At 50.4% G+C, this 25566-nt stretch overlaps 1 protein-coding gene across 2 annotated transcripts in view; it reads left to right on the plus strand.

Moving 5' to 3' along the window:
• The window catches only part of Asb18 (ankyrin repeat and SOCS box containing 18), a 65896-nt gene extending 41232 nt beyond the window's left edge, over nt 1-24664 (plus strand). For both annotated transcript variants that reach the window (XM_041650581.1, XM_041650583.1), the window contains 3 exons: nt 7668-8175; nt 22705-22818; nt 23887-24664. In XM_041650581.1, the coding sequence (XP_041506515.1) occupies nt 7668-8175; nt 22705-22818; nt 23887-24072 (808 nt within the window). In that variant the 3' untranslated portion in view covers nt 24073-24664. The remainder of the gene's footprint in view (nt 1-7667; nt 8176-22704; nt 22819-23886) is intronic.
• Nucleotides 24665-25566: the final 902 nt, after the last annotated feature.

The following is a 25566-nucleotide window of genomic DNA, read 5'->3' on the forward strand; positions in this document are numbered from 1 at the left end:
CTTTGGCTCTCCTCTTCATCCAGAGTGTTGGCATCAAAGAAGGAGCAAAAGAATTGGGGGAGAGAATTGCTGTTCCTCTCTTTTGGAAGAAGGGACGCTAGAGAAGTTTCTAGAAGGTCAGAAGTCATCTAGTAGGCCTTGTGTGGGGGGAAAAAAACACAGCCGATCTTTGCAAATTTTTTTTCTGCCCAACAGTGCCTTCATTCGCCAAGGCATGGAGGTCTTTAATCTAGGAACAGTTGGCCCACAGAAATCACCATTCACTGCAGCCATCCAACACCAGAAAACACAGCTGCAGCCATGAACCCAAGGGAGACCCTGATGCTGCAAATGGCCAAGCAGGTACTTCCTGCTTCCTCTGCCTTGAGGGCTGCTGGGAACCCTCATGCATCCCCAGAGAAAGGGGGAGGAAGGAGAATGAAAAGGGCAGATAATAAGTCCCCAAAGAAGACCCTTGGCAGAAGGTCCAGAGAAATTAGGTGGAACTGTTCTTCCATTAGTCTAGAGGTGTGGTTTTCTGTCCTTCATGCCAAGCTGGCTGGGGATTCGGTCAGTGGGAGGTAACCTTTCTGTAGCAGCTTCACTGGAAGACAGAGCAGGGTTTTCCTCTCCTCTTCTCCTTGGAGTCCCACTCCCAAAGGCTGAACACACACAGCTTCCAGACAGTGCTTTCTGTCCAGACCCAGCCTGCAGCTTCTGGTACATTTCCCAGGGCCCTGTTTGCAGCCTGGTTTTCACCATGCTCACTTCAAGAAGGGACATAGGCAGTACCATGATTCAACTTGACCAGTTTCTGAGACCCCCATGCTCCCGGACACAATGCTTATCATGTAGCCTTCTGCATGACAGATGAGGTCTCTCTCTTTAGAAAAAAAAAAAAGGCAAATAAAGAGCAATAATAAAACAAACAGGAAAAAGAAAGAGCACAGGAAGCATAAACACAGCCAGAGACACATGCCCACAGAGAAAAACCCATAAAAACACAGAATCAGAAACCATCATATGTAAGCAAAAGACCAGCAAAGTTTTTAAAATGCCAAAACAAAGCATCATGAGACAAAAAAAAAAAAACCCTCCCAAAATTAGCTCATTGTGAGTTGTCCACCAACTGCTGGGCATAGAGACTGATAGAGACTGTCCTTAAGTGTGCTTTATAGACCCAGTGAGACTCCACTAGAGAAAATTAATTTTTCCTTTGCAAGCAGGTATCAGTTTGAGACAGCTTTTTGGCTAGGGAAGGGAGATCATATCCGCTTCTCAGTGCTGGGACACCATCTGGCTTGGTCCTGAGCAGACTCTGCCTGCAGCCACTGTCTGAGGGTTCATATGTGTGTCCGTCCTGTTGTATCTGGAAGGCACTGTTCCTTGGTGTCCCCCATCCCCACTCACTCTTACAAGTCTTCCGCCCTTCCCTTCCACAAAGTTCCCCGAGCCCTGAAGGGAGAGGTTTGATGGAGACATCCCATTTAGGATTGGCTGTTCCAAGATCTCTCACTCTCTACACTTGGTCCAGCTGCGGGTCTCTGTATTTGTTCCCACCTGCTGCAGGGGGGTGCTTCCCTGATGATGGCTGAGCAAGACACTGATGTATGGGTATGGCAAAATGTCGTTAGGAGTTATTTCATTGTTGCTTTATTTCTTTATGTAGAACAAGTCGTATTTGGTTTTCCCAAGTCCATAGACCACCAATTGTCAGGTTTGTGGTATACCTGAGGAGTATCAGGCATAGGTTCCACTAATTATTTTTTCAAAGCTCAGTGTTCAGGGGGAGTGGATTAGTGGGTAAAGTGTCTGCCCCCACAAGCACCTGGACCAAGTTAGGGTCCCCATCACCCGTATAAAAGCCAGATGTGGTGGCTTCTGTCTGTAACCCCAGTGCTGGGAGCAACAGAGATGGATAGATCCCACGGCTCACTGGTCAGCCAACCCAGCCAATGAGTGAGCTCCATCTTTAGTGAGACCCTGTCTCCAAACATCATAAGTGGCAGAGGAAGATACCTGCTGCTGTTTTCTGGCTTCTACACACACACACACACACACACACACACACAAATTCTTAGTGGAGTTAGGGAGTGTGCTCAGAGAACTCTCTGGCTCATCAAAGATACTAAACAAATTATAAAGACACACCTCTGGCAAGGAGCAAGGAGGTAGTCTGATAAATTCATCAATTGGGCTATTTTATAGTTCATCACAAAGCAATTGCATAGCTGTGCGCACATCATAACACACAAACCTTAATGGAGTGACCTGCCCCATACCTAGGCTGGATAGGACAGCCACTCCCAGGCTACCCACCTGTAGGACATCACTGTATAGGCAACCTTAGCTGGGCATACAGACAGACCTAAGCATAGAAGAGACACAGTAGAAACGCTAGGTGATGGGAATCCTTAGTTCCAGTATAATCTCCCAGGACAGCCATTGGACATGCATAAATATGGTCATGAAGTACCAATTTGGTACCCAATGGGAAGATGCAACAGAGAGGATGGTGTGACTGAGGACTCGGAAGACAAATGGAACAATCTAGAACTCTACTCTGCCACTTCCTGGCTACATGACTTTCTGGAAGTCATTGGTCTTCTAAGGCTCATGCATGCAATACTGAGTCATGGCAGTGAATAAATACAATTTTTTTAAAAAACAACAAAAAAATAAGTACATGGGCCAGCAAGATGACTCACACAAAAGACACTTTTCAGTCAAGCCTGATAACCTGAGTTCCACTCTGGGAACCCACATAAAAGTGGAATTAGATCACTGACTCTACAGAGGTGTCCTCTGGCCTCCACATGCAACACGCATACTCTGGCATATGTGTGCATACACACACACACACACACACACAGAGAGACACACTTACAACAATAAAATCAATAAAATATTAAAAGAAAAAAACAAAATGCTGAAGATGCCAAAAGGCCTCCAACTTAGGTACCTCGCGAAGGGCTTTCCGGATGCATGGTGACCGTGAGGCACAGATGAGGACGGTCTAGATGGTCTAGATGGAACGTGCAGGAATGGTGGAGGCTGAGCAGGCAGGCAGGCAGGGCACAGGTGAGCGAAAAAGAGGTGGGAAGTGGGAAAAGCCAAGCAGAGGTGCTTGGACCTTCTGCCAGAGGGTGGCCAGTAACAGCCTGCAGGGAACGCTAAGTGGGGCGGCAGCCATGTGCAGGAAGCGGGCTCTTCAGGCTTCTGCTATGGGGCGAAACAAAATGGCCCTGATGCAATAGCTCTTGCTGCCCTTGCTCTGCTCACCCCTGCCTTCAGTCAAGGGCCTTCATCGTTTACTGTCCCCTAGATCTTGGAGCAGCTGCCCTTATCTCTGCAGTCAAAGACAGGGATGAAGATTGAGGTAGGGCAAGGGGGAAGGGGTGAGTGTCTGTCTAAGTTTCTTTGCATCAGACGCTTTCAAGACTATGCAGTGTCTTAATCCCTGTGCGATGGAGTCTGTGTTCTTCTGAGAACCCAAGTGACAGCTCTACCCTTTGCTCCCAGCAGTGACTGTACCACCCCCAGACCCTTCTGACTCTGCCTGTAAAGCAGCTACCAGAAAACTCCCTTACCAAGTCCCAGCCTAGCCTTCAGGGCTCAGCCCCCGCGGTGCTCCCCACAGGCCTCCGAAGGCCTGAGAGATGCTCTTGCATTAAGCCACCGCATTAGCGATTTGCCGTTTCTCTAATAAAACACCCCGAGCAAAGCGACTTACATGCGGGAGAGTTTATTTTGGCTTACGGATCCAGAGAGGGGGAGGGGCGCCCATAATGGTGAGGCTGGCATGGCAGGGCAGCAGGAACAGGAGCAGGAGATGCCATCTCCGCCACGTGGAGGAAGCCAGGCGAGCAAACTGAAATTGGGGTGAACCTATGACCTCTCAAAGCCCACCTCTAGTGACATTCTTCCTCCAAGGCTCCATCTCAAACTTCTACAGTCTCCCCCAAACAGCCCCCCCCAACCAGGAACTAGATATTCAAACGCATGAGCCTATGGGGGACATTTTTTTCTTTTTCACTGAAGCCACCACAAGCACAGATGTGACGTGGAAGTGATAAATTGCTGAAGAAGCAGTTTCGTCCGGGGGTGGGATGCAGAAAGTCCCCCAAACCGGCACTTGTTCCTTTGCCTTCACCCTCTTCTCTCCGCCAGTCACATTGTGGGATGTCTGTGCAAACGGTGCTTGTCCTCTAGCTGAGACTGTGTCGGTGCTTTACGTTGTTTGGAGTCCCAAAGCCCTGCTGCTCTCAGCGACATCAGAGGAAAACCCCTAGAGGGTTCTGAAAACTGGGAAAGAGGGACATTCTCATAATCCGGCTGCTGCTGGGGCTGATGGGTGCCAGGGCAGCTTTGTAATTAACAGTGTTGGTTATTGTTCTTACTTCTACTCCAGCCTTGCCTTAGAGATTTTGAAAATGTAAGTCAGTGAGAAGAAACCAAAGCCCCTCATCACCACAGCACCCCCCCCACTGAGGTCACCTCACTGCGCCCTGTGCAATGCCAGGCTTCCTCAAACATGTTCTTCACTGGTAGCTTTTTATGACGGTCCTGTCGGCGTGTCTTGTAGCCTGACGGTTCCATGCATCCACGGGGCAGATCTGTGTGTGTCATTACCGAGGCTAGCACGCCTTCGTTTTTAATGACCGCCTGACCTATGCTGAGAGAGACGTGCCCCCACCAATTTGTCCTGTGGCTTCTCTCTCCAGCCTGTGATTCTGCATCTCCAGCCACTGCCCAGTGTTACAAAGCACCAAGGGCTAGCCTATTAAGCTCTCCATTACAAACAGAAAAACTGGGCATCTGTAACCCTACCGGGTGCGGGCCAGTGTTCCCATTCTGTCCCTGTGCAGCAAACAGCAACCCGCCATTAGCCCATCAGGCCAAGGACTCTTCCTCTGTCTTTGGAGGCTGCGCTGCTTTTTTTTTTTTTTAGGAGAAAATGTTTGTAATGTTTTCGAGGCTCCGTGACAAAATGAGACAGAGCCCTTGATTTCTAACCTCCCGCTGCACCGTTCAAAATTCCTCCTAGAGAGCCAGGCAGGAAGCAAAGCAAAGCGCTCTGATTGTAAAAATTTGCATCCTTTCTTAGCTGGGTACCTTCTTCCCAAAGGATGCTTCCCATCACACTGTAGTTGTTTGTAAAGATCTTTCACCCAAGACAGACCACTTCTCATGATACTGCTGATGCAGAGGCAAGAGAAACACAAAGGGAGAATTAAAGATACTGAGAGTCCCTAGGAAGAAATAGAAACGCATTTCAGGGCAGTGGCTGTCAGCCCCCAAACCCTCGATGGATGATCTGGATCAGAGCCCCAGTTAAGTAAATAATAGGGAAAACAGCAGCGATGCAATAGAGAGCTGAAAGATGGTCGTTAGCGACAGGCATTTGTTCAACAGGCTTTCAGGGAATACAGATAATGAGCTAGGCACAGCACTACACCCAATAGTGAGACACACTCTCTACACACAAGGAGCCAAGAGTTTTAAGACAAGAGACAAAGACGCCAGCCCTGGTTGAAAAGCAATGGTACGGTTTTGTTGGGAGTGTCCTGCTTGGTCACATACTCACAAAGCAAAGGACAATACAGAGACACAACCCTTCAGCCTGGGGTTGCGAGGAAGGCTTTCCAGTGGAAGGGGAAGATACAGGAAGCTGGAGGCCATGTCAGTGAGTCCCTGGAACAGGTGCACACACAGACATGAGGGCATGCAAGCGCAGGGTGATCCTAGGGTCTGTCTTTGGACAGCAAGAACTGAAACTCAGCAGGAGGGGTCTTGGCAAGGGAAGCTTGTGAGGCTCAAAGGGGCCTGGATCAGGGGGCACCTGCGTCCCAGGGAAAAGGGCAGGGCCATAAGCAGGTGTGGATCCACTGGCTCGGCACACCACGAAGATTCTTTCGGGGTTGTGTAGAGCTTAGTGGGAAGAAAGCAGACAAAATAGGAGACTCCCGAACATTCCAGAAAGGGGGTCGGTTCTCAAATGGCAGTGACAGTGGGAACGGTGAGAAAGGGGCGGTAAAGTGATGATGTCACCAGCCAGGCTGGAGGAAGGAGGGAGGACAGAGAAATGACAAAGGGCAGCCAGAGGGCAGAAGCAGCCCCCTCTCCCTCCCCGGGGATGGTAAGGTGGCATGGAGAACCAGACATGGGAGAAACAGAAGGAGCAAATGTGGAAACTGATCCCAGCAGGCACCGGAACAGGAGCCACTGTTGGAGACAGCAAGGGACTGTTCTTGAAAGCGCCCCCAGAGGAGCTGGAGTAGACTCCTGAGTCGATGGTGAGGAGCAGGGGCCAACAGATTCCAGCGAGCTGTGGTAGCATTCTGGAGAGTCTGAAGATGGCACTAGCCAAGTGGGTGGGAAGTGGGGAATGACATGCCTCTGAAGCTAGGACTGGAGGACTGCAGAGAGGGAGCTGTGTGATCTAGATGGGTCAACCAGAGCTAGTCTCCAAGGAGGGTCCTGCCTCCCCCAGCAGAGTTCAGCAACCAGATGGGGAGGAACGGTTAGCAATTTATAAATGTGGATGGCTATACTGTCCTCCAGAGAGGGAAATGAGGACAGGGCGGTTACCACAGCACTGCCGGAGGAAGGGAACAGGAAGGAGAAAGTCAAGGAGCCAAGGCCTCCGTGCTCACTAGGGTGGAGATGGAGAATACTACTAGCAGATGCTGGTGTGTTGTGCTCTCCAGTCCGTGTGCAGGAGTATAAAGACATGGCGCTATCCCGGGACTCAGCCCCAGGAGACGAACTTGCAGGGAGGGGGGCTGACTGGTCTATGAACACTTTCCCCCTCTCAGGTTGGCAGACTACATTTCCCACCCGAGGGCTAGGCTGCCAGATCTAACATGGTCCAAACGGCCACCAGTGAAAAATGGGATGGGGAGAGGGGGAGGCAGGCTGCTCCCACGGGACAGGAGAACAGCTAAGGAAGATGATCTCCTGTGAGAAGGTGTCTGGGGTCAAAGGAAGTCTTGAATTCAGCTGGTGAGCCTAGAGGCAGCAGAATTCGTCCTCCTCAGGGAAAGAAGCCCTCCTCCATGGGGCTCAGAAACTCTAGGAGCCTGGAAACTTGCGTTACAGCCAAAGCGCACACTTTGGTCAAGGAAGAAGGGTATGTAGCTCCGTATATAGACACGGGTGTGGGTGCGCTTCTGCCTGCTGCTTCCAAAGCAGAAGCTCTGGTGCCTGGCTGAGTTAGTGCCCTTGAGGTAAGGATGATGCCCCAGTCTCGGAGCAAGGCTTACCTTGCACAGGAAAATATGGTGCAGCCTGATCTAAAGGATTCTCTCTAGACCTTAACCTCCATGGTTGGGTTTTTTTTGTTTTTTGTTTTTTGTTTTTGACTGAGTGCAGATAAAGTCCGAGTGACCAGTGCCCTGTCATGTAAACATTACTTTCCCAAATAACACCAAGTAATTGCCATTTTCATCCTAAATCTAAGTGCTTACAGGATGTCCCTATTCATTTGGAGTACTGTGGGGCTGGGACCCCGGTTTGCTAAAATCTTGTTTTGTCTCAGTTCTATTCGCCTCGCCGTGGGTGGCCTTGGCCCTGGAACTCGGAAGTTCTGACTTTGGCTGGAGCTCGCCTGTAGTGCCCCTACGCCGTGGGTGGCGGGTCGGGTCGCGGCTGGTCACCGGCTAGTGACCGGTTTGGCCTGCCCGCAGGTGCGCGCAGGCATTGCTGGAACACGGTGCGACAGTACAGCTGGAGTGCGGCCCTGACCGGGTCACACCGCTGCACGTGGCGGCCCAGCACGGCTTGGACGAGCACGCGCAACTCTACCTGGCCCGCGGCGCGCGCGTGGACGCGAGGAACGGCCGCGGCGAGACTGCCTTGAGCGCGGCGTGCGGAGCGGCCACGCGGAGCCCTGACGAACAGGCGCGCTGCCTGCGCCTGTGCGCGCTCCTTCTGCGCGGCGGCGCGGCGGCAGACGCGCGCGACGAGGACGAGCGCAGCCCGCTGCACAAGGCCTGCGGCCGCGCGCGCCCCAGTCTGTGCACGCTCCTGCTGCTGCACGGCGCCGACGCGGGCGCGCTCGACTACGGTGGCGCGTCGCCGCTGGCGCGCGCGCTGCAAACAGCCACGTGCGCGCCCCCGGCAGCGCAACACCGCACGGTGCAAGCTCTACTCAACTATGGATCCCCCTCGGTGTGGCCCGACGCCTTCCCCAAGGTAAGAGGACCCCCGGGAAGTTTGGCCAGGCAGACACTGGACCTGCCAAGGGCTTGCATGCTGTGTGCCCAAAGTGTCGCGGGAGGGTCTGTATTTCTCTCAAACTCCCAGGGGGAGGTGGAGGCTGTGAGTCTTGGGACCCCACTTTGAGGAGCGAGGACTTAGAAGTCTCTTCATGGTTAGCAAAAAGAAAAATGAAGAGGCCGCACTGTTGCTAAATATTCTAGAATGTCACCTTTCGAAGTAGTCTCCTGGGGACGCCTAGCACTTACTGCCATGATGCGATCACAACGCCAGCTCCGAGTATTTCAAGCAGCTCGTCTTTTGGTGTAATTTTCAGAAAGATGAAAATGAGTCTCTTGTCACAGCTGGCGTTTGATCTGCAGCGAAGTCACCCAACCTGCTCGGCGCGTTGTTAATGAGAGCACTTTACACCTTTACAAATTCCTCTCCCCTGCTGAGAAATTCGCCTAATGTGCCCTGTTCGGGTCACCCTGTGCTGAGACCTCCACCCTTTGCCCTGGCTGTGCCTTTGCAAAGTTTGTTCAGCTCACCTTGTCACTTTCTCCGTCTGTCAGATCGTTATTCATGTAAAAGGCTCGTGAGGGAAAAAGACAAACAATGCTACCACAATAAAATCCCCAGGCAAATGTGAACAACGTACAATCACATATATATGAAAATGCCATAAAGAAATCACACATCAAAAAAAAAGTTAAACGGATGTCCAGGGCCTGCAGAGATGGCTCGGTCAGTAAAAACGATTGCAGCAATACAAGAGGAGCCAAGTTTGGATTCCTAGCATTCATGTAAAGCCCAGCTTTGGTGGTTTATGCCTTCCATCCCAGCCCTGAGGAGGCAGAGGCAGACCCACCGGTCTATGTAGCCTGATCATCCAGACCAAGTGTATAAGTCAGGGTTCACAAAAAGCAGTGGTTCTCAGCCTTCCTAATGCTGCGACCCTTTAGTACAGTTCCTCATGCTGTGGTGACCCCCAACCATAACATTATTTCCTTGTTACTTCATAACTGAGTTTTGCTACTGTTGTGAATCAGAGTGTAGATATGTACTATGCAGGATATCTGATGTGTGACCCCTCTGAAAGGGTTGTTCGACCCCCAAAGGTCACAAGGTCACACCCCACTTGTTGAGAATCGCTGCTCTAAAGGACCAGAACTGATAAAGGAATATATGTGTGTGTGTGTGTGTGTGTGTGTGTGTATATATATATATATATATATATATATATATATATATATATATCCATGGGTGGGTATGGGTGGGTGGAGGATCTATTAGAGCGGTCCAGTAATGGCTGTCTCCAGACAAAAAGACTGAGAACCTGGTAGCTGTTCAGTCCACGTGACTATACGTCTCAACAGTTAGGATCCGGTGCTGGAGTCCTGGAGGAGTCCTGGAGGAATCCCAGAGAGCTGTGAGTCTTCAAGTCTACGTTGGAATCCTGCAGAAGTTGGATTTCATGCCAGCCTCAGTAACAGGATAGATGAGCTTGTCAGCAGGAGTGAGGGCAAGCATACAGAAACCAAGAGTCTCTTCTTCAGTGTCCTTTATGTGTTCTGGTGTGGTCCAGATTTAGGGTGAATATTGCTGCTCCAAATAATCTGATTAAGAAAAATTCCTCATGGGGCTGGAGAGATGGCTCAGTGGTTAAGAGCTGGTCTCCCAGAAGACCTGGGTTCAGTCCCCAGCACCCACATGGCAGCTCACAACTGTCTGTAACTCCAAAATACCAGTGCACATAAAAATAAAAACAAATTTTTAAAAAGAGAAAGAAAAGGGGGCTGGAGAGATGGCTCAGCAGTTAAGAGCACTGCCTGCTCTTCCAAAGGTCCTGAGTTCAATTCCCAGCAACCACATGGTGGCTCACAACCATCTGTAATAAGGTCTGGTGCCCTCTTCTGGCCTGCAGGCATACATGCAGACAGAATACTGTATAAATAAGAAAGAAAGAAAGAAAGAAAGAAAGAAAGAAAGAAAGAAAGAAAATTCCTCACAAGATCACCTAGAATCTTGTGTTTTAGTTGATTCTACGTGGAGTCAAGTTGACAACCAACATTAGTCATCACATCCATACCCTGGTTCCTGTAAGAAAAAAGAAAGAAGGAAAAAGAAAGAAAGAAAGAAAGAGAAAGAAAGAAAGAAAGAAAGCCTGTCTCAAAAAACAAATGGACAGCTCCTGAGCAATGATACCCAAGGCTGACCTCCAGCCTCCACCTGTGCATGCACACACACCTGGACCTCCACACCTAAATAAATAAATAAATAAATCTTGAGGACCTGCTAGCCCCGTGTATACACCAAAGCGGCAAACCAAAGGGACCCGCGTCAAACAAGGTGAAGGATGAGGACGGTTTACCCCAACAAGTCCTCTGACTTTTACATGCACGTGGTGTTCACACGAGCATACACACAAACACAGGGACACGCACGCGAAATAACATCCCCAAACTATTAACTAGAAGAGATTGTCTTTCCCAAAAGACTTCACTAAAGGAAGCCGAAAAATTTTGGTTCATTTCATCTTAAAAATTGCCCCCATCTCCCAAGATACACCAAAGCTACCTATGCATCTGTAAACATGTAGGTGTGCCTGGTGCATTTTGAACCAGCATCCGGGAAGCTGTTACCCAAAGATGATCCAAAGGAACAGTTTTCAGTGTTCTGAGACAGTGACATTCACACATTTCTCTCAAATGACTTCGCCTGTGGGCACATTCGGCATGAAGGATGTATCTCTAGGGCCAGGAGAAGGGTAGGAACTCTACCGTGTGCCTCACCTATTGTCCCCTCACCTATAGACTCTTTCTTATCACTGTCACCCAAGTCACTCCCTGGGGTGCTCTGCCAGAACACGGATTTCAATGTGGCAGGCTCTAAAAAGGAAGTGCTAGCATTCTTGCATTTTTTGTTGTTGTTGTTTTTTGGGTTTTTCGAGACAGGGTTTCTCTGTGGTTTTGGGGCCTGTCCTGGAACTAGCTCTTGTAGACCAGGCTGGTCTCGAACTCACAGAGATCTGCCTGCCTCTGCCTCCCGAGTGCTGGGATTAAAGGCGTGCGCCACCACCGCCCGGTGTTCTGGAACATTTTTACATCCATAGCTTACACTCCCCATTCCTGGCAGGACCTGTTCAACCACCTCTTGTAGACCAGGCTGGTCTCGAACTCACAGAGATCCGCCTGCCTCTGCTTCCCGAGTGCTGGGATTAAAGGCGTGCGCCACCACCGCCCGGTGTTCTGGAACATTTTTACATCCATAGCTTACACTCCCCATCCCTGGCAGGACCTGTTCAACCACTTGGGTCCTGGACACAAGACTTGTGCTGCCCTTTAGTTCACATCCTGTCTGCGTTAAGCCCAGATGCTCGGTCATTGTCACAGGGAACCATACAAAGAATAGAAAAACAGAGTGGATCTCAGAGATAGGCTGACAATGACTGACAGTGGTTTCCACTAAAGGCGTGGAGGCGGAGTGAGATGGAGCAGTGGAGAAAGGTGCTTGATGCCAACCCTGATGTCATTCAGGTGTTGGGGTTTGAGCTGCAGCACCTACCCCATCCTGAAGCCTGGATAGGGCTTCTAGGGGGAAGCAAGCACCCCACCTTGACCTGCAGCGGCGGCGCATGGTATTGCGCTCCCCTCCAGGTCTTCAGGGCCTCTGTTCTGGGACATGCCCAGATGCCATGCCAGCCAGATGGAGTGTGGTCGTATGTTCATCTCATCATACCTCAGGATTGGCGGTGAACTTGCATGTATTGGGCAATATGCTACTGCAGGGTCATGGGAAGCACTTGACCCTGGCAGTCACAGGGATTCTCAGGTCACTATCACACTAGTATATAAGGGATTGAACAGTCCTTGAGAAATCTTTATAGTAAACAACATTGCCTGCCCTGCATTGGGCAAGCGCAGGTACATACAGACCTTTAGTCAAGGTTTGCTGGATGCACACAAGGGACGCTAGCAGCTGACTCCAGGACACAGGTCTACAACCAACCTCTGGACGGAGGTGCTGGCCTCTTTGCACAGACACCTTTGTATCTCTAGAAGTGACCCCACTTTCCTGAACAGCCTGCAGATGAGATGCACTTAGCCCCCCACATCCAAGCTAGATGGGCCTGTGATGGGCCAGCCTTGCCCAGGATAAGCAGACAAAACCGCGGAGTTGGAGCGGCAACAAACTTTCCCACCCAGACCCCCGTCGGTTTCGCCTGGGAAGGCATCTACTCACCTAACTGGCTTCAGCAGCCCCGGGGGGTGCACAGCACAGGGGGTGCACAGCAAGCTTATACAAACTGGTCGCAAAGATGCTCCACCAGCAAGACACAGGCACCGTGGCAGGCAGCCGCCAAGCCACCTGGGATGCTACAGAGCAGGCAGCCCCCACCCCCCCACTCCTCCACCCCCCCACCCCCGTGAGCAACTAGATGTAAAGAGACGCCCGTGGAGCTCAGAATTACTGAGGCAAAAGGTTTCCCAGAGAGCTTGTGACATAAATCACAGTTCCCAGTGCCCAGACAAAGGCACCGTCATGGCATCAGGCAGACAAGGAGCAGCCCACCGAGCCTTGCTCACCGTGCTACTGGGAAAGCCAGGGGGTGCTAGGCTCTGGCACCACTGTGTCCACAATGCCAGGCCTTTCTGCCCTCCTGCCCTCTAGTTCACATCAGAGACAGAGGGGCAGCCCCAGAGCAGGTGTAGGTAGAGGCTGGCAGCCAGGGTTCAGTCCTAGAAGTTGTAAAGACAGAGGAGGGCCAACTCCAGAGCAAGGGACTTGCAGTAGAGCAGGGAGCCCCAGGAATGTGGACCCAGCTGTGATCTGCTGGGAGAGAGGCTTTCCTAAATGTCTCCTCAAATTCATGACCAAGATGAAGCCTGTTTTTCTTTGTCCGCACCTTTCGAGAGCGCATTTCTGGTTCACACCAAAAGAGAATGCTGGGCCCACCAAGAGACTAGGAGCACCTTAATAAGCCCAAGCCACCTCTAGGAAGGACATGCTCTGCCCTTCAGAGCTGACATTCTTTATTGCAAACTCTTTCCCTCTCTTCCTTTTTTTGTGTGTGTGTGTGTGTGTGTGTGTGTTCACTTGGAACCACTTGAAGTGGTGTGGAACCAAGTGGTCAGCTGTATTTGTCCCCTAATATCACTGACCCTCTCCAGAGCCCTTTGCATCCAGTCCCTTCCTGCTCTGCTCTTTCTCTGAGCCATCCCTGTTTCAGTGGAGCCAAGATGTGCTACCCGAGGCGGGAGCCAGCCACATGCCAGGGTTCTGAGTAATGGAGCCGCAGGTCTACCAGTGAGACCCAGAAGTGTAAGGACCAGGCCGACATGAGATCCCTTAACTGCTTCATGGGCTGTGTTGTCTGCCCACTGCGCCCCTCATGTGCCCACCCGTGTTTTCATTTAACAACCACGTTGAGGGACTGTAGAGACGGCTTGGAGGTGAAAAGCACATATACTGCTCTTGCAGAGGACCTGAGTTCAGTTGCCAGCATCCGCATCAGGGAGATCACAACCTCTTGTGACTCCAGGTCTGGGGGTATCCAACATCTCCAAACTCCTGAGACACTTGCGTGTGCGCACACACACAGATATGCACGAACTCTTGCACGCACACATTTGCATAATTAAAAATAATAATAAATTTTAAAATATGCTTAGCAGTGCTGGCTGAAGCTCCATTGGGGCCAGGAACACACAGACATTTGCCCTTGTGAGCAACCTGATGTGGGGGTGAGACAGACTCACTGAGACCTGTCACAGACCTGACTTTGCAAGTATCAAATTGGGTCTTGACCTTGGCTGGCTGGATTTTTTTTTTCATTGCTATAATTAAATATCTGACTGAAGTAACTTAAGAAAGGGAGGTCAAGGGGCTGGAAAGATGGCTTAGCAGTTAAGAGCATTGCCTGCTCTTCCAAAGGTCCTGAGTTCAATTCCCAGCAACCACATGGTGGCTCACAACCATCTGTAATGAGGTCTGGTGCCCTTTTCTGGCTTGCACGCATACACACAGACAGAATATTGTATACATAATAAATAAATATTAAAAAAAAAAAAAGAAAAGGAGGTCAAGCCAGGCGGTGGTGGCGCATGCCTTTAATCCCAGCACTCTAGAGGCAGGTGCAGGAGGATCTCTGTGAGTTTGAGGCTAGCCTGGTCTACAGAGTGAGTTCCAGGATAGCCAGTACTGTTACATGGAGAAACCGTGTCTTGAAAACCAACATAAATAAATAAAAATGAGAGAGAGAGAGAGAGAGAGAGAGAGAGAGAGAGAGAGAGAAAGGAAGGTTTATTGGTCCACGATTTGTGGGTACAGAGTGTCATGGTGGGGACTCCACAGCATCAGGAGTCCGGTGCAGTTGGTGACATTATACCCACAGTCAGGAATCGGACAGAGCTGGGTACTGATGCTTATAGCGCTCCATCACAGTTGGCCCAGACCCACGGGAGAGCTGTCCACATTTAGGGTGGGTCTTCCCGTCTTACTTAACCCAACCTAGAAACTCCTTCACAGACACATCCTGAGATTTGTGTCCTAAGTGATTCTAGATCCTATCAAGTTGACAATCAAAATTAGCCATCAAACTGGGGTATCCAAACCCCAAGCAGGCAATGAGCAAGCCCAGGGGACAGGATTAGAGACAGCAGGCACAAGATAGGCGGATGCCCTGGCACAGAGCAAAAATGGAATGCGTGCCTCTGGGGAAAATGACCATGGTGGCAGAGAGGAAACATCAAGCCCCCACACCCACCCCTACACCCACACTCCCACACCTACACCCACACTCCCACACCTACACCCACACTCCCACACCCACACTCCCACCCCTACACCCACACTCTCACCCCTACACCCACACTCCCACCCCTACACCCACACTCCCACCCCTACACCCACACTCCCACCCCTACCCCTGCTAAAAAGGCTGGGTGGGAGCCTTGTGCAGGGCCTGGGCCCCTTGCCTTAGGACAATAGAAATCCAGTTCACCACTTTAAGTGGAGGAGGTGACATTAACAAAAATCTGTGTGTTGAACTGAATCTGCTTGCATGTGAAGAAGAAACTGGAGGACAGAGCGGAGTGGAACCACTGGCTGCTGTGCAAATTCAGATGAAGATGGCAGAGTTCTGGAAATGCAAAGGAAGACTCCAGAAACAGCTACAGATCCCTGGTCTTGCCTCGCTCTCGGACGCTGACGCTGCTAGAACCATAGCCGCCTGATTTCTTGTTTTGTGCCTAATTGCAAGAATTAGGCAAAGTGACTTTAGCCAATCACTGCAATTTCACCAGATTTGAGCAGGAGATCTGCAGAACCGTGGTCAAGACGCGCAGGCCCGGTTTCCCTGGCTGCCCGCCGCGCAGCCTTGTCTCCAGGGGAGGAGGGACGGGAGCAGTCGGGAAGCTTTCCCCTGTTTTCCTACCCTTCTTTTATTTCTCCATCTACATATAAAGCAATGTGCCTGTGTGATTTTTCCCCTTAATTTTCTTTCTGCCGCCTCATTAGCTGAAGAGCGTGTGCTTGGACACTAATGACATCAACGTGTCAGAGTAATGTGGCAGCCGCCTCTCGGCAGACAGCAAGGAGGCAGCGGAGATTTTTAAACTGTGTTGGCGTAAAAATAATGAAGGCAGCCAGCTGCCTGGCAAACACGAGGGGCACGATGCTGAGGGGCTAGGGAGGGGCGGGGAGCCCCAGAGAGGTGGAACAGAGGGAGAGACAGAAAATGAATTCCTGGAGACAGGCAATAAGACTTTGTCACAGTCTATGACCCCGGGTGGGGGGAGGGGCCGGCTCTAGGGGAGGGCAGCTCTTTCCTACCCTGGGTGGGGGAGGTCTGTGTAATGCGCGCGAGGTCCCTGGGAGCCTTTTAACGTTTTTTGCAGAGAAGGAGCAGGTCTAGGGTTGGGGGAGGGAGTAGCATGGCCTTGGGAAACAGAAAGTACCAGAACGCACCAGGGAAGCAGGAGACTGTCTGGAGCTCAGCTTCCCCCAGCAGAGAAGAGGGTGAAGGAATGAGAGGTGATGACCCAGGGCTGCAGTAGGGACACCAACAGGTAAAGAGCATCTTGGAGGGGACAGGGGCCACGCCAGGCTAGAAGAGGTAGGAAGGTGCTCCTGGCTCCACCCTCCAACTGCAGCTCACTCTGTCTGTCTCCTTTCCTGAAAATGGCCTAAGCTCAATTGGTGATGGTCACTCCATGGGAAGAAATGGATCAGAGATAATAATTCTGGTGATGCATTGTGGGGCATGAGAGATAGCTCAGTGGGTAAAGGCGTTTGCCACCAACCCTGACAACCTGCGACCAAGACCGGCATGGTGGAGAGAGAACAGACTCTCTCAGGTTATCGACAGACCTCCATGCCCACGCCTGAGACACAGGCATACATAACATAAAGGGTGTAGTTACAATGTCGGCATGATGGCAAGTCTAGGAAAAGCACTGGTTTCTGTCTTCTTAAAGATGTCTTTGCAGACAGAAGCAAGAGAAGAAAAGAAGGGAAAGAAAAGAAAGCCCGGGGCCACACTAGCATGGTGGCCTCTCAATTAGTGTCTGTCTGTGGGTGTCATGGGAGTGTTCAGACAGCCAGGCAGACCCTGCCAGGAACAGTGGGCAGGCGGCTGGGGTACCACAAAGCAAAGAAGAGAGGTGGGAATGGGGAAGCCCAGGATAGAGCAGCCTGGAGACTCTCCCCAAAAGAGAAGAACAGGAAAAGACCTAAGCAGATGGGCACACGCCCCGTAACGCACATTTCACTCCGATGCCCAGGCAAAGAGCAGGACCATGACTTCCTCACAGGTTGGCAGACTTTGCACACATTCTCGCCCTCAAAAAAGAATGAAGAGGAACTGGTGTGGTGGCCCAGTGCCAGGAGTGCCTGCTCTGCAGTCAGGAAGACCTGAGTTCGAATCTTCAGAACCTACATAAAAATAGCCATACACAGCCTGGTGGTGGTGGCGTGCACCTTTAATCCCAGCACTCAGGAGACACAGGCGGGCAGATCTCTGTGAGTTTGAGGCCAACCTGGTCTACAGAGCGAGTTCCAGGATAGCTAGAGCCAAGATACAGAGACACCCTGTTTCGATAGATAGATAGATAGATAGATAGATAGATAGATAGATAGATAGCCAGACATGGCTGCATGCATGTAACCCTAGCCAGCACTGGGTGGGGAGGGAGGCAGGCAGATCTCTAGAGCACCGTCGCTAGCTAACCCCAACCCACACTGTAAGCCTCCAGTCCACTGAGACCATGTCTCAAGGCAATCACTCAGAATTCAACAGAGGAAGACACTGAGTGCGCTGTGCTGGCCTCTGCATGCTCAAGCACAGGCGTGAGCACCCATGTATTCCTGTGCATGAGCCACACACATGAGAATAAAACCTTGATGGGTTCCCGGGGTCAGGGGACGGCAAAAAGGAGAAAAAAAGTACAGGATCCGAGAAACAGAGAAGAAATGTGTGTCCCCGCAGATGATCTAAAAGAAGAGCTGAGAGCTAAGTGAACATGGAGCTTCTGGGATCTGCGAAGACAGACAGGTTAAGAGAAGTCAATAGAAGGCCATGAAGAGAAACATGGAACAAGCAAGGGCACCAGCAAACTAAAGTCGGGGTGCTGTTCACACTGCCTATGTATTATGGGGTCCCCTCCCTGCTGCTCCTGCTCTGCTCTGTATCCTCAGTGGCCGGAGGGAGGGCCTAGGCTGTCTGTGCTCCATGGATAATTTGAGCATGGAGGAAAAAGAAGACAGGTTTCCTCTGCTCTTTCTTAACCCCTGCAGCCAGTCCACAGCATCTTGTCTCCTTCGGGCTCAGCATCTACTTTCCTGGTTCGAGATCTCAGTCAACCCACAGTTGCTGCTGGCTTACCCCAGGCTCCCTAGAAAGTCATGGTCTCTGGACTTTAACAACATCAACTCGGTCAACTCATTCCCAGAGGCACTTAAGGTAGAAGGAGAGAAAGAGGGGCAGAAGCAAAGGACAGGGTGTAAAGCAAACCAATAGTTAGTGACAGAATTCAAGATGAGCCTAGGACAACAGGATCGGGAGCCATACCCAAAGACTTAATAGAAGAAAATGCAGCTACACCAACTTTTAATTTGAGGTTAAATGAGTGTTTTTGACAAGTACATGACAGAAAACATACCTGTGACATTCTAGCAAAACTTTTTAAAACACTTGGGAAAAATCTTACTAGCTGTCCAATCAGAAAACAGATTATTCCTAAAGGTATCAAATTCAGGCTGGATTCAGATTTCTCTGCTTCAAAATCAGCAAAAGACAATGAAATATCCTCTCTCTATATTTTGAGACAGGGTCTCACGTAGCCAAGACTGACCTTGAACTTGCTGAATAGTTAAGGACAACCTTGAACATCTGATCCTCCTGCCTCCATCTCGGAAGCACTGGGAATACAAGAGTGTGCCGTCACCCCAGAGGTGTGATGGTGTGGGTTGAACTCAAGGCTTCTTGGATGGTAGGCAAGCACTCTGCCAAACTAAGCTACATCCTCAGCCTTCATCAGCATAATTTTTCAGTTGAAGGATGGCTTTTATTGGGGGTGAAGAAACACATGCACACAGCATACTCACAGAGAAAAAGCAGGGAGGGGGGGGGGAGCTAGGGATCCCTTAACGTGTTTTTTAAAGTTAAAAGTTTGGACACTAGAATATTAGTCTGAGCCAAGGTAGCTTTCGTTTGATGTCAAAAGAAAGAAGTTATTTTCAGATTTGAGCAGCTCAGAAAACATATCCTTTGATCCTTTTTGTTAAGGACAAGAAAGTGTTTCTGTTCCATTATTTATTCAACAGATACGTGTGAGCACGAGTCAGGCACCAGCGAGATGCTGGGCACTTGGGATAAATGGGTGAGCAGATCAGAGAGCGCCATATTCCCTCAAGGAGCCTGCAGTCAACAGGGCAGAAAGATATTTTCTGCCGTGAGCAGAATACACCAATTGCCATGAGAAGGCCAAGGGGATGTTAGCCCGAACATCCATTAGTGTCTCTCCGGAAGAGTGTCCCGTATCCAGAGATTGCCGAGTGCTAACGGGGGAGCCTGCTCACCATCGTGAACTAGGAGAATGCAAAGCAGGCAAGGTAAAGAATGTTCTTAAAAGCATCAATTAAAGGAGGCACAGTGGTACATGCCCGCCACCCCACGTGTGGGAAACTGAGGCAAGGAACTGCAAACTGGAGATTCGCCTAGGAGAGATAGCAAAATCCTCTCTCAGAACACAAGGGGAAAGTCAGGAGAATTGCGTGGGCCAGCAAGGTTCCTCAGGGGGAAAAGGCTCTTGCCAACAAGGCTGGTGATTCTAGTTCCACCCCTGAGACACATGAAGTGGAAGGAGAAAACTGAATTCCGGCGGGTTGTCTTCCGACCACTGCACACACAAACACACACACACACACACACACACACACACACTGGCACGTACGTAGACACCCACATACTTACACAAATAAGTAAATGCAGCTATTTTTAATTAAGAAAATTGAATGTATTTTTAAATAATAGTCCTCAGCCCCAGAGTTAGTACCAAGGGTAATATTAGTTGAAGCAGGACAAACAGGGATTGGCAAATGTCCCTTCAGCAATGTCTTCTGTATGAGGCTGTACCCACCAATCTTGGGTCAGCATGTAGCTCTTCAAACCTTTCCCTCAGGACTCCCTGGCTTTATTTTATTGTTATTGTTAGGAGAGTTGGCACCAGTACTTTCGTTTTATCCTGATGTTTTTCATGGGGGGAAAGAAGCAGAGTGGAACGTAGCAGTGAGTTCAGAGTGGGGAGTTCAGGTTGGTGGCCTTTGAACAAAAACTTCAAAGAAATGAAGAAGTCAGCTGTGCAGGTCTGGGGACGGGCACAGAGATCCGGGGACACGTAATTCAAATGAGCAAGTCAGTCCGCGGCCTGAGACTGGAGAAACCTGAGCTGCATGTATTATAGCTGGGGACCATGGTGGAGAAAGGTGTTCGGAGGTGACAAGGGTGGGAGGCTTGAAGGGACACTCTAAAGGACACTGTTGTGACTTTGGTTGCTGGGGATGTCTGCAGAGCAATGGCTGCACTTGACTGTTTCACTAGACCCGCCGCACTGCCACAAGGAAGAGAACAGAAGAGGAGGGCAAGTTGGGATGCTGACTCCGGGGCCCACATGAGGGGCACCGCCTAGGCTAGGGTGGCACTCTAATTTATGATGAACCTTGAAGGCAGGGCTGTGGGCGCTTCTGCATCGACCCAACGTAGACAATGAAAGAAATGGAAATCAAAGACGAGGTCCCAAGGCTTCCAGCCTGAGAGTCAGGAGGACAGGTGTGTCATCAGCTAAGATGGCCAAGGACAGGGCCAGGGCAGCAGCTGTGTGACCCAGGAAACAGAGTTCAGCGCACCCGGTCTAGGACGCAACAAAGAAGGGACCTGAAGAAAACCGTTGGATATTCAAGCCCAGAGTTCAAGAGATTCACATAGCCTGGGGACCAGCAGCATGGGATGGTATCGAGAGCCAGGAAACTGGATGAGAGACGAGAGAGGATAAACAGGGACAGGAATGAACAGAGGGGCATCCCTCTCTGGGAAAAAAAATGGAGATGAGAAAACAGGCCAGGAGGCTAGGTAAGAGCCATCGAGAGGATGAGAAAACATGGAGTTTCTTTCCTTGCCAACAACTGCCACCTGAGTGTGGACCACTGGCTGCTGCCTCTCCCTGGACTCTGGAAAGGGTCTCTGTCCTCCCCACTCGGCCCTCAGTGATGTCAGTCCCACCGCTCCTCCACTCAGATGCCTGAAACCCCCCCTGTGTCCGGGTTACGGAGCGGGCTCCTTACAGGGCCTGGTGACTGAAGGCGTTCTTCAGTCTCGCCGCGTCCGTGGCCTCCCACACCTCTTCACTACGTCTCTCTAAGACGGAGATTGTTTACCCAGAAAATATAGGTCATAGAATGAAATATGCTAATAACCATAGAAGAAATTGAAAACGTGAAATTGTCACCCGTAACTAAGTGCCAAGCTTGGGCAGTGTCAAAGGCAAGGGTTGTCACCTGCTTGAAGCATAGCTCCACAGCACAACCTTTGCCTGTTTTGAGGCCTGGATTTGCATCCTAAAAAAATACTCTAAAGGAGGCCAGGTGTGGTGGCGCATGCCTTGAATCCCAGCACTTGGGAGGCAGAGGCAGGTGGATCTCTGTGAGTTCAAGGCCAGCCTGGTCTACAGAGTGAGTTGTAGGACAGCCAAGGCTACATTAGGAACCCTGTCTTGAAAAAAAAAATCAAACAAAAAAAAAAACTTTAAATGATTATTATGTCTTCTTAATTCCAATAATTGTCTACTTTTTAAATTCTTCCCAATAACTAAGAGTATGGTCTACAAGAGCTAGTTCCAGGACAGGCTCCAAAGCCACAGAGAAACCCTGTCTCAAAAAAAAAAAAAAAAAAAAAGCTAATGGAAAGACTGGAGAGATGGTTCCGCAGTTAAAAGCCCTGGCTGCTCTTTTAGAGGACACAGGTTCAATTCCCAGCACCCACATGGCAGCTCACAACTGCCTCTATCTCCAGTTCCAGAGGATCTAACACCCTCACAGGACACACATGCAGGCAAAACACTAATGTATAATAAATAAATAATAAATAAATCGTTTTTTTAAAAATTGAACTTAACAGAAAAGCCAGGCATAGAGGCTCTTATAGTGAGATGCTGTCTGCAAAAACAAGTGAAAATTAGACTTAAGACAATTGCGCCAACTTTCAGTGTCATTAACACAGAATGTAAGACTAGAGCCAATGTAATAAATAAATAAAATAAATCTTTTTTTTTTTTTGAGACAGGGCCTCACTGTGTAGCCCTGGCTGTCCTGCCGCTCACTATGTAGACCAGGCTGGCCTTGAACTCACAGAGATCTGCCTGCCTCTACCTCTCAAGAGCTAGAATTGAAGATGTGTTCCATCACTGCCCCGCTAAAATACACATATTCTCCCACATAGACACAGATACACAGTCAAAATAACTAAATATTTAAAAGTAAATAAAAAGAATATTTTCTCTGTGGGAAATGCAAGGACCACACCAAGTGGAAAGTCAACAACAAAATAACTCTTCCCCCTCTATTCTTACTTTTCTGACACAAAAAAAAATTGCGGTGGGAACTGGGAATACAATCCTCAGGCCACACTGTTCACAGAACTGCTTTCCTTTGCTCTGAGCAGCTCTGACAAGGCAGAGAACAGTCACCTATAAGCATCCCAGCCAGACCACTTCTCCCCCACAAACCTGGCTCCTAAGCCCCGCCCTGACTCCACAGATAGCCATCTGGGGCACATGGGCCTCCTGGAAGAACCACTGCCTCCTGGTTGGTGGGTTCCTTCCCTGACTCAGTGTGGTGTGACTTGGGCCTTTGAGGTCACAGAGTCAGAGAGCGATAGAATGAAATGCCAGACCGTACTTGCATCTCATGGCATCTCCCCTTGCTCCTCAAGCCCTTCACCCTGCATCGTGCCTCCCCACCTCCCCCCAGGTGCTGAGGACCTGTGCACAGGTGCCCGCTGTCGTCGAAGTTCTGTTCAACTCCTACGCTCAGCTGCGTGTTTCTGAGTCCTGGCTGGAGGTGGTTCCTGAAGAAGTATACCAGGTGAGAAGTGGCCCTTCCCCCCACCCCATGCTCCAGAACTCAGTCCCTCTCCCGCCTCTGTCTGGAGTTGTACCTTCAAACCCAGGAAGTGAGACCTAAGAAGGAAGGCAGGGAGGTTGGGCTATGATCTGAGGGCACGGCCCCTATAGAGTCAACAAACCACATGTCCAAAATATTGGGTGTGAATTGGGTCCCCCCCAATACACAGACCTTCATCACTTGTCATTATTCTCTAAACATCACAGCATGCCATGACCCCTCTAGGTAGCATCTACATTGTTGCATTATGGGTAATCTAGAGGATTGTATCTGTCTAGCATAAGAGGCTGGCCCATCCGTGAAGGTTTCCCTCAGAGGTTGTGGAACCAGTCCTATGTGAACAGCAGGGGACAATTGTGAAGTGCTATAAGACCTGAAGAGCAAAGAGACACCCCATGATGGCTTGAAGAGCGCTGGGGCGCAGGGAGCCATCATGCAAGAAAGGAAGGGGGCAGGAAAGCCGTTGGTTCCCCGCCCGCCTCCCCCGCCATGTGTAGGGGAGATGCAGATCATGACATGTGACCTGCACTCCTGTGGGCACAACATCCTCACATGACAGAATCCTCAGGCAATGATTGATCACAAAGGGGGAGAACGCTCACTTCCAGAAGCTCCCAGAGAACATTCTTGGGGCTCTCATGGCTTGTGTTACTGAGTGCCTAGCACAGCCATTGAGCTCGTGGACTTTGGCGGGGCTCCTGAGCCCATTGCTGCGGAGAGACAGCGTGCCTGACCTGCTTCGGATTGGTGGGGGCCACCCCTGGAGCTTCAGGACTGCTGTGCCAGGGGCAGGGCAGAAAGGGATTGGAGGAAACCATCCCCAGCTGTGTCCCTCTGCCACAGTGGGAGCTTCACTTTGGAAAACCATGTCAACCCTCGGAGTGTAGGCCAGGTCTCAGGTGACCTCTGCGGTGTCTGCCTGGAACCCGTGAGCCACAGGATAGCACGAGCCCTCAGTGTTCCTGCAGGAAAGACTGTCTGTTAGCTCCAGACACTGCCTCACCTTCTCTTGCTCTCCTTCCCTTCTAGATGCACGAGCCTTTCTACAGGTCCTTCTTCGCCTTGGCACACACCCCGCGCTGCCTGCAGCACCTCTGCCGCAGTACCATCCGAAAACTCTTCGGCAAGAAGTGCTTCTACCTTGTGCCCCATCTGCCCCTACCTGAGACCCTGCAAAAGTATCTGCTTTTGGAGCCTGAGGGTGTTTTGCATTGAAACCACAGCCCTGGCACCCGGGTTCTTCTCTGCTTCTTTGTCTTTCTGCAGAGGCCACCGGGTGCCAGGCACAGCACGCTGGGGGTGCACATCCAGCCCCCTCCATCTCTCAAGTGACCCAGGGAGGCACAGACTCACAGCCTTAAATTCACTCTGAAATGGAATTGGAAATAAAACCGTCTCTGTTATTGGAGCTGGAGAGATGAGCAGGCAGTTAAAAGCACTGTCTGCTGTTGCAGAGGACCTAGGTTCAATTCCCAGCACTCACAACCAACCCTAACTCCAGTTCAGGGGATCTTGGGCCCTCTTGGTGATGTGAAATTTCCCTCTGTGTGCTGTGATTACCATTGGTTAATAAAGGGACTGCTTTGGGCCTATAGCAGAGCTATAGGGGAACAGAGCTAGGCCGGGGGGGGGGACTAAACTGAATGCTGGGAAAAAGAAGGATGGAGCCAGAGAGAAGCCATGTAGCCCCCCTAGAGCCAGACGGAACTTTATCCGGTAATCCACAGCCACATGGCATTACACAGATTACTAAAAATGGATTAAATTAAAATGTAAGAGCTAGCCAATAAGAAGTTAGAACTAATAGACCAAGCAGTGATTTAATTGATACAGTTTCTGTGTGATTATTTCGATTCTGGGCAGCCGGAACAAACAAGCGGCCTTACTACATCTTCTGGCCTCTATGGGCACCACATGCACATGTGTAAATAAATGTTAAACTTTTCTATTAAGAAAATCCTGTCTCCTGGTTGATTGTGAGGAGCACATGGTCAGTGGCACACTAGTTGCTGTCAGAAAGTACCCGAAGCCAGAGTCAGACTAAAAGGTCTGAGTGGTTTCCAAGGTGTGTCTCCGGCCCCTGTGAGTTAGCAGCATGGCCGTTTCCAAAGGCTGCCCACCCTGCTGGAACCAGCCACCTGGAAGGGAGCTGTGTCCAGATCATAGCAGACCCCCACTAGGAGGATACTTGCTCCAAGGTCAGGTGTACCTTTGTGGAGGGCCATTGTGCTTGCGAACACATGAGAGCCCGGTGCTTTCAGGACACTGGAGGGTGGCAACTCAGACCTTTATCTTAAGAGTCTTCTGCCTGAAACCCTCCTTCAACCCTTGTCGAGCCAGCTCCAGTGAATGATGCCGGAAGCCAGATGCCTGGAAAAGCACACAGACTGAGAGGTGCCTGAGCTCGGCCTGAGTGTCACACAGCGAGAGATGTCCAGACATCGAGGCCTGTACTCTTAGCTCTCACGTTCTTTGCTCTGGTGCTTCAACGTCGAAGGCCTTGCTGACCCCAAGGGACAACCCCACCCACAACAAACCAATCCCTAGAGAGAAAAAGAAACTCTCCGCTGACCACGCTTGCCCTGTGCAAACTAGCCATCCCATCAGAGTCCACATGGGACCACTGCCTTTGGTAGACTCTCACTTAGGACCCCTGCTCTGCCCCGACCTCTCCGTGACCAGCAGACAGACACCTAGAAAGAAATCTTG

This window comes from Microtus oregoni, unplaced genomic scaffold, assembly GCF_018167655.1.
Source record: "Microtus oregoni isolate MIOR12 unplaced genomic scaffold, Mior012 000004F_ref0000308, whole genome shotgun sequence".
In the NCBI taxonomy this organism is placed as follows: domain Eukaryota; kingdom Metazoa; phylum Chordata; class Mammalia; order Rodentia; family Cricetidae; genus Microtus; species Microtus oregoni.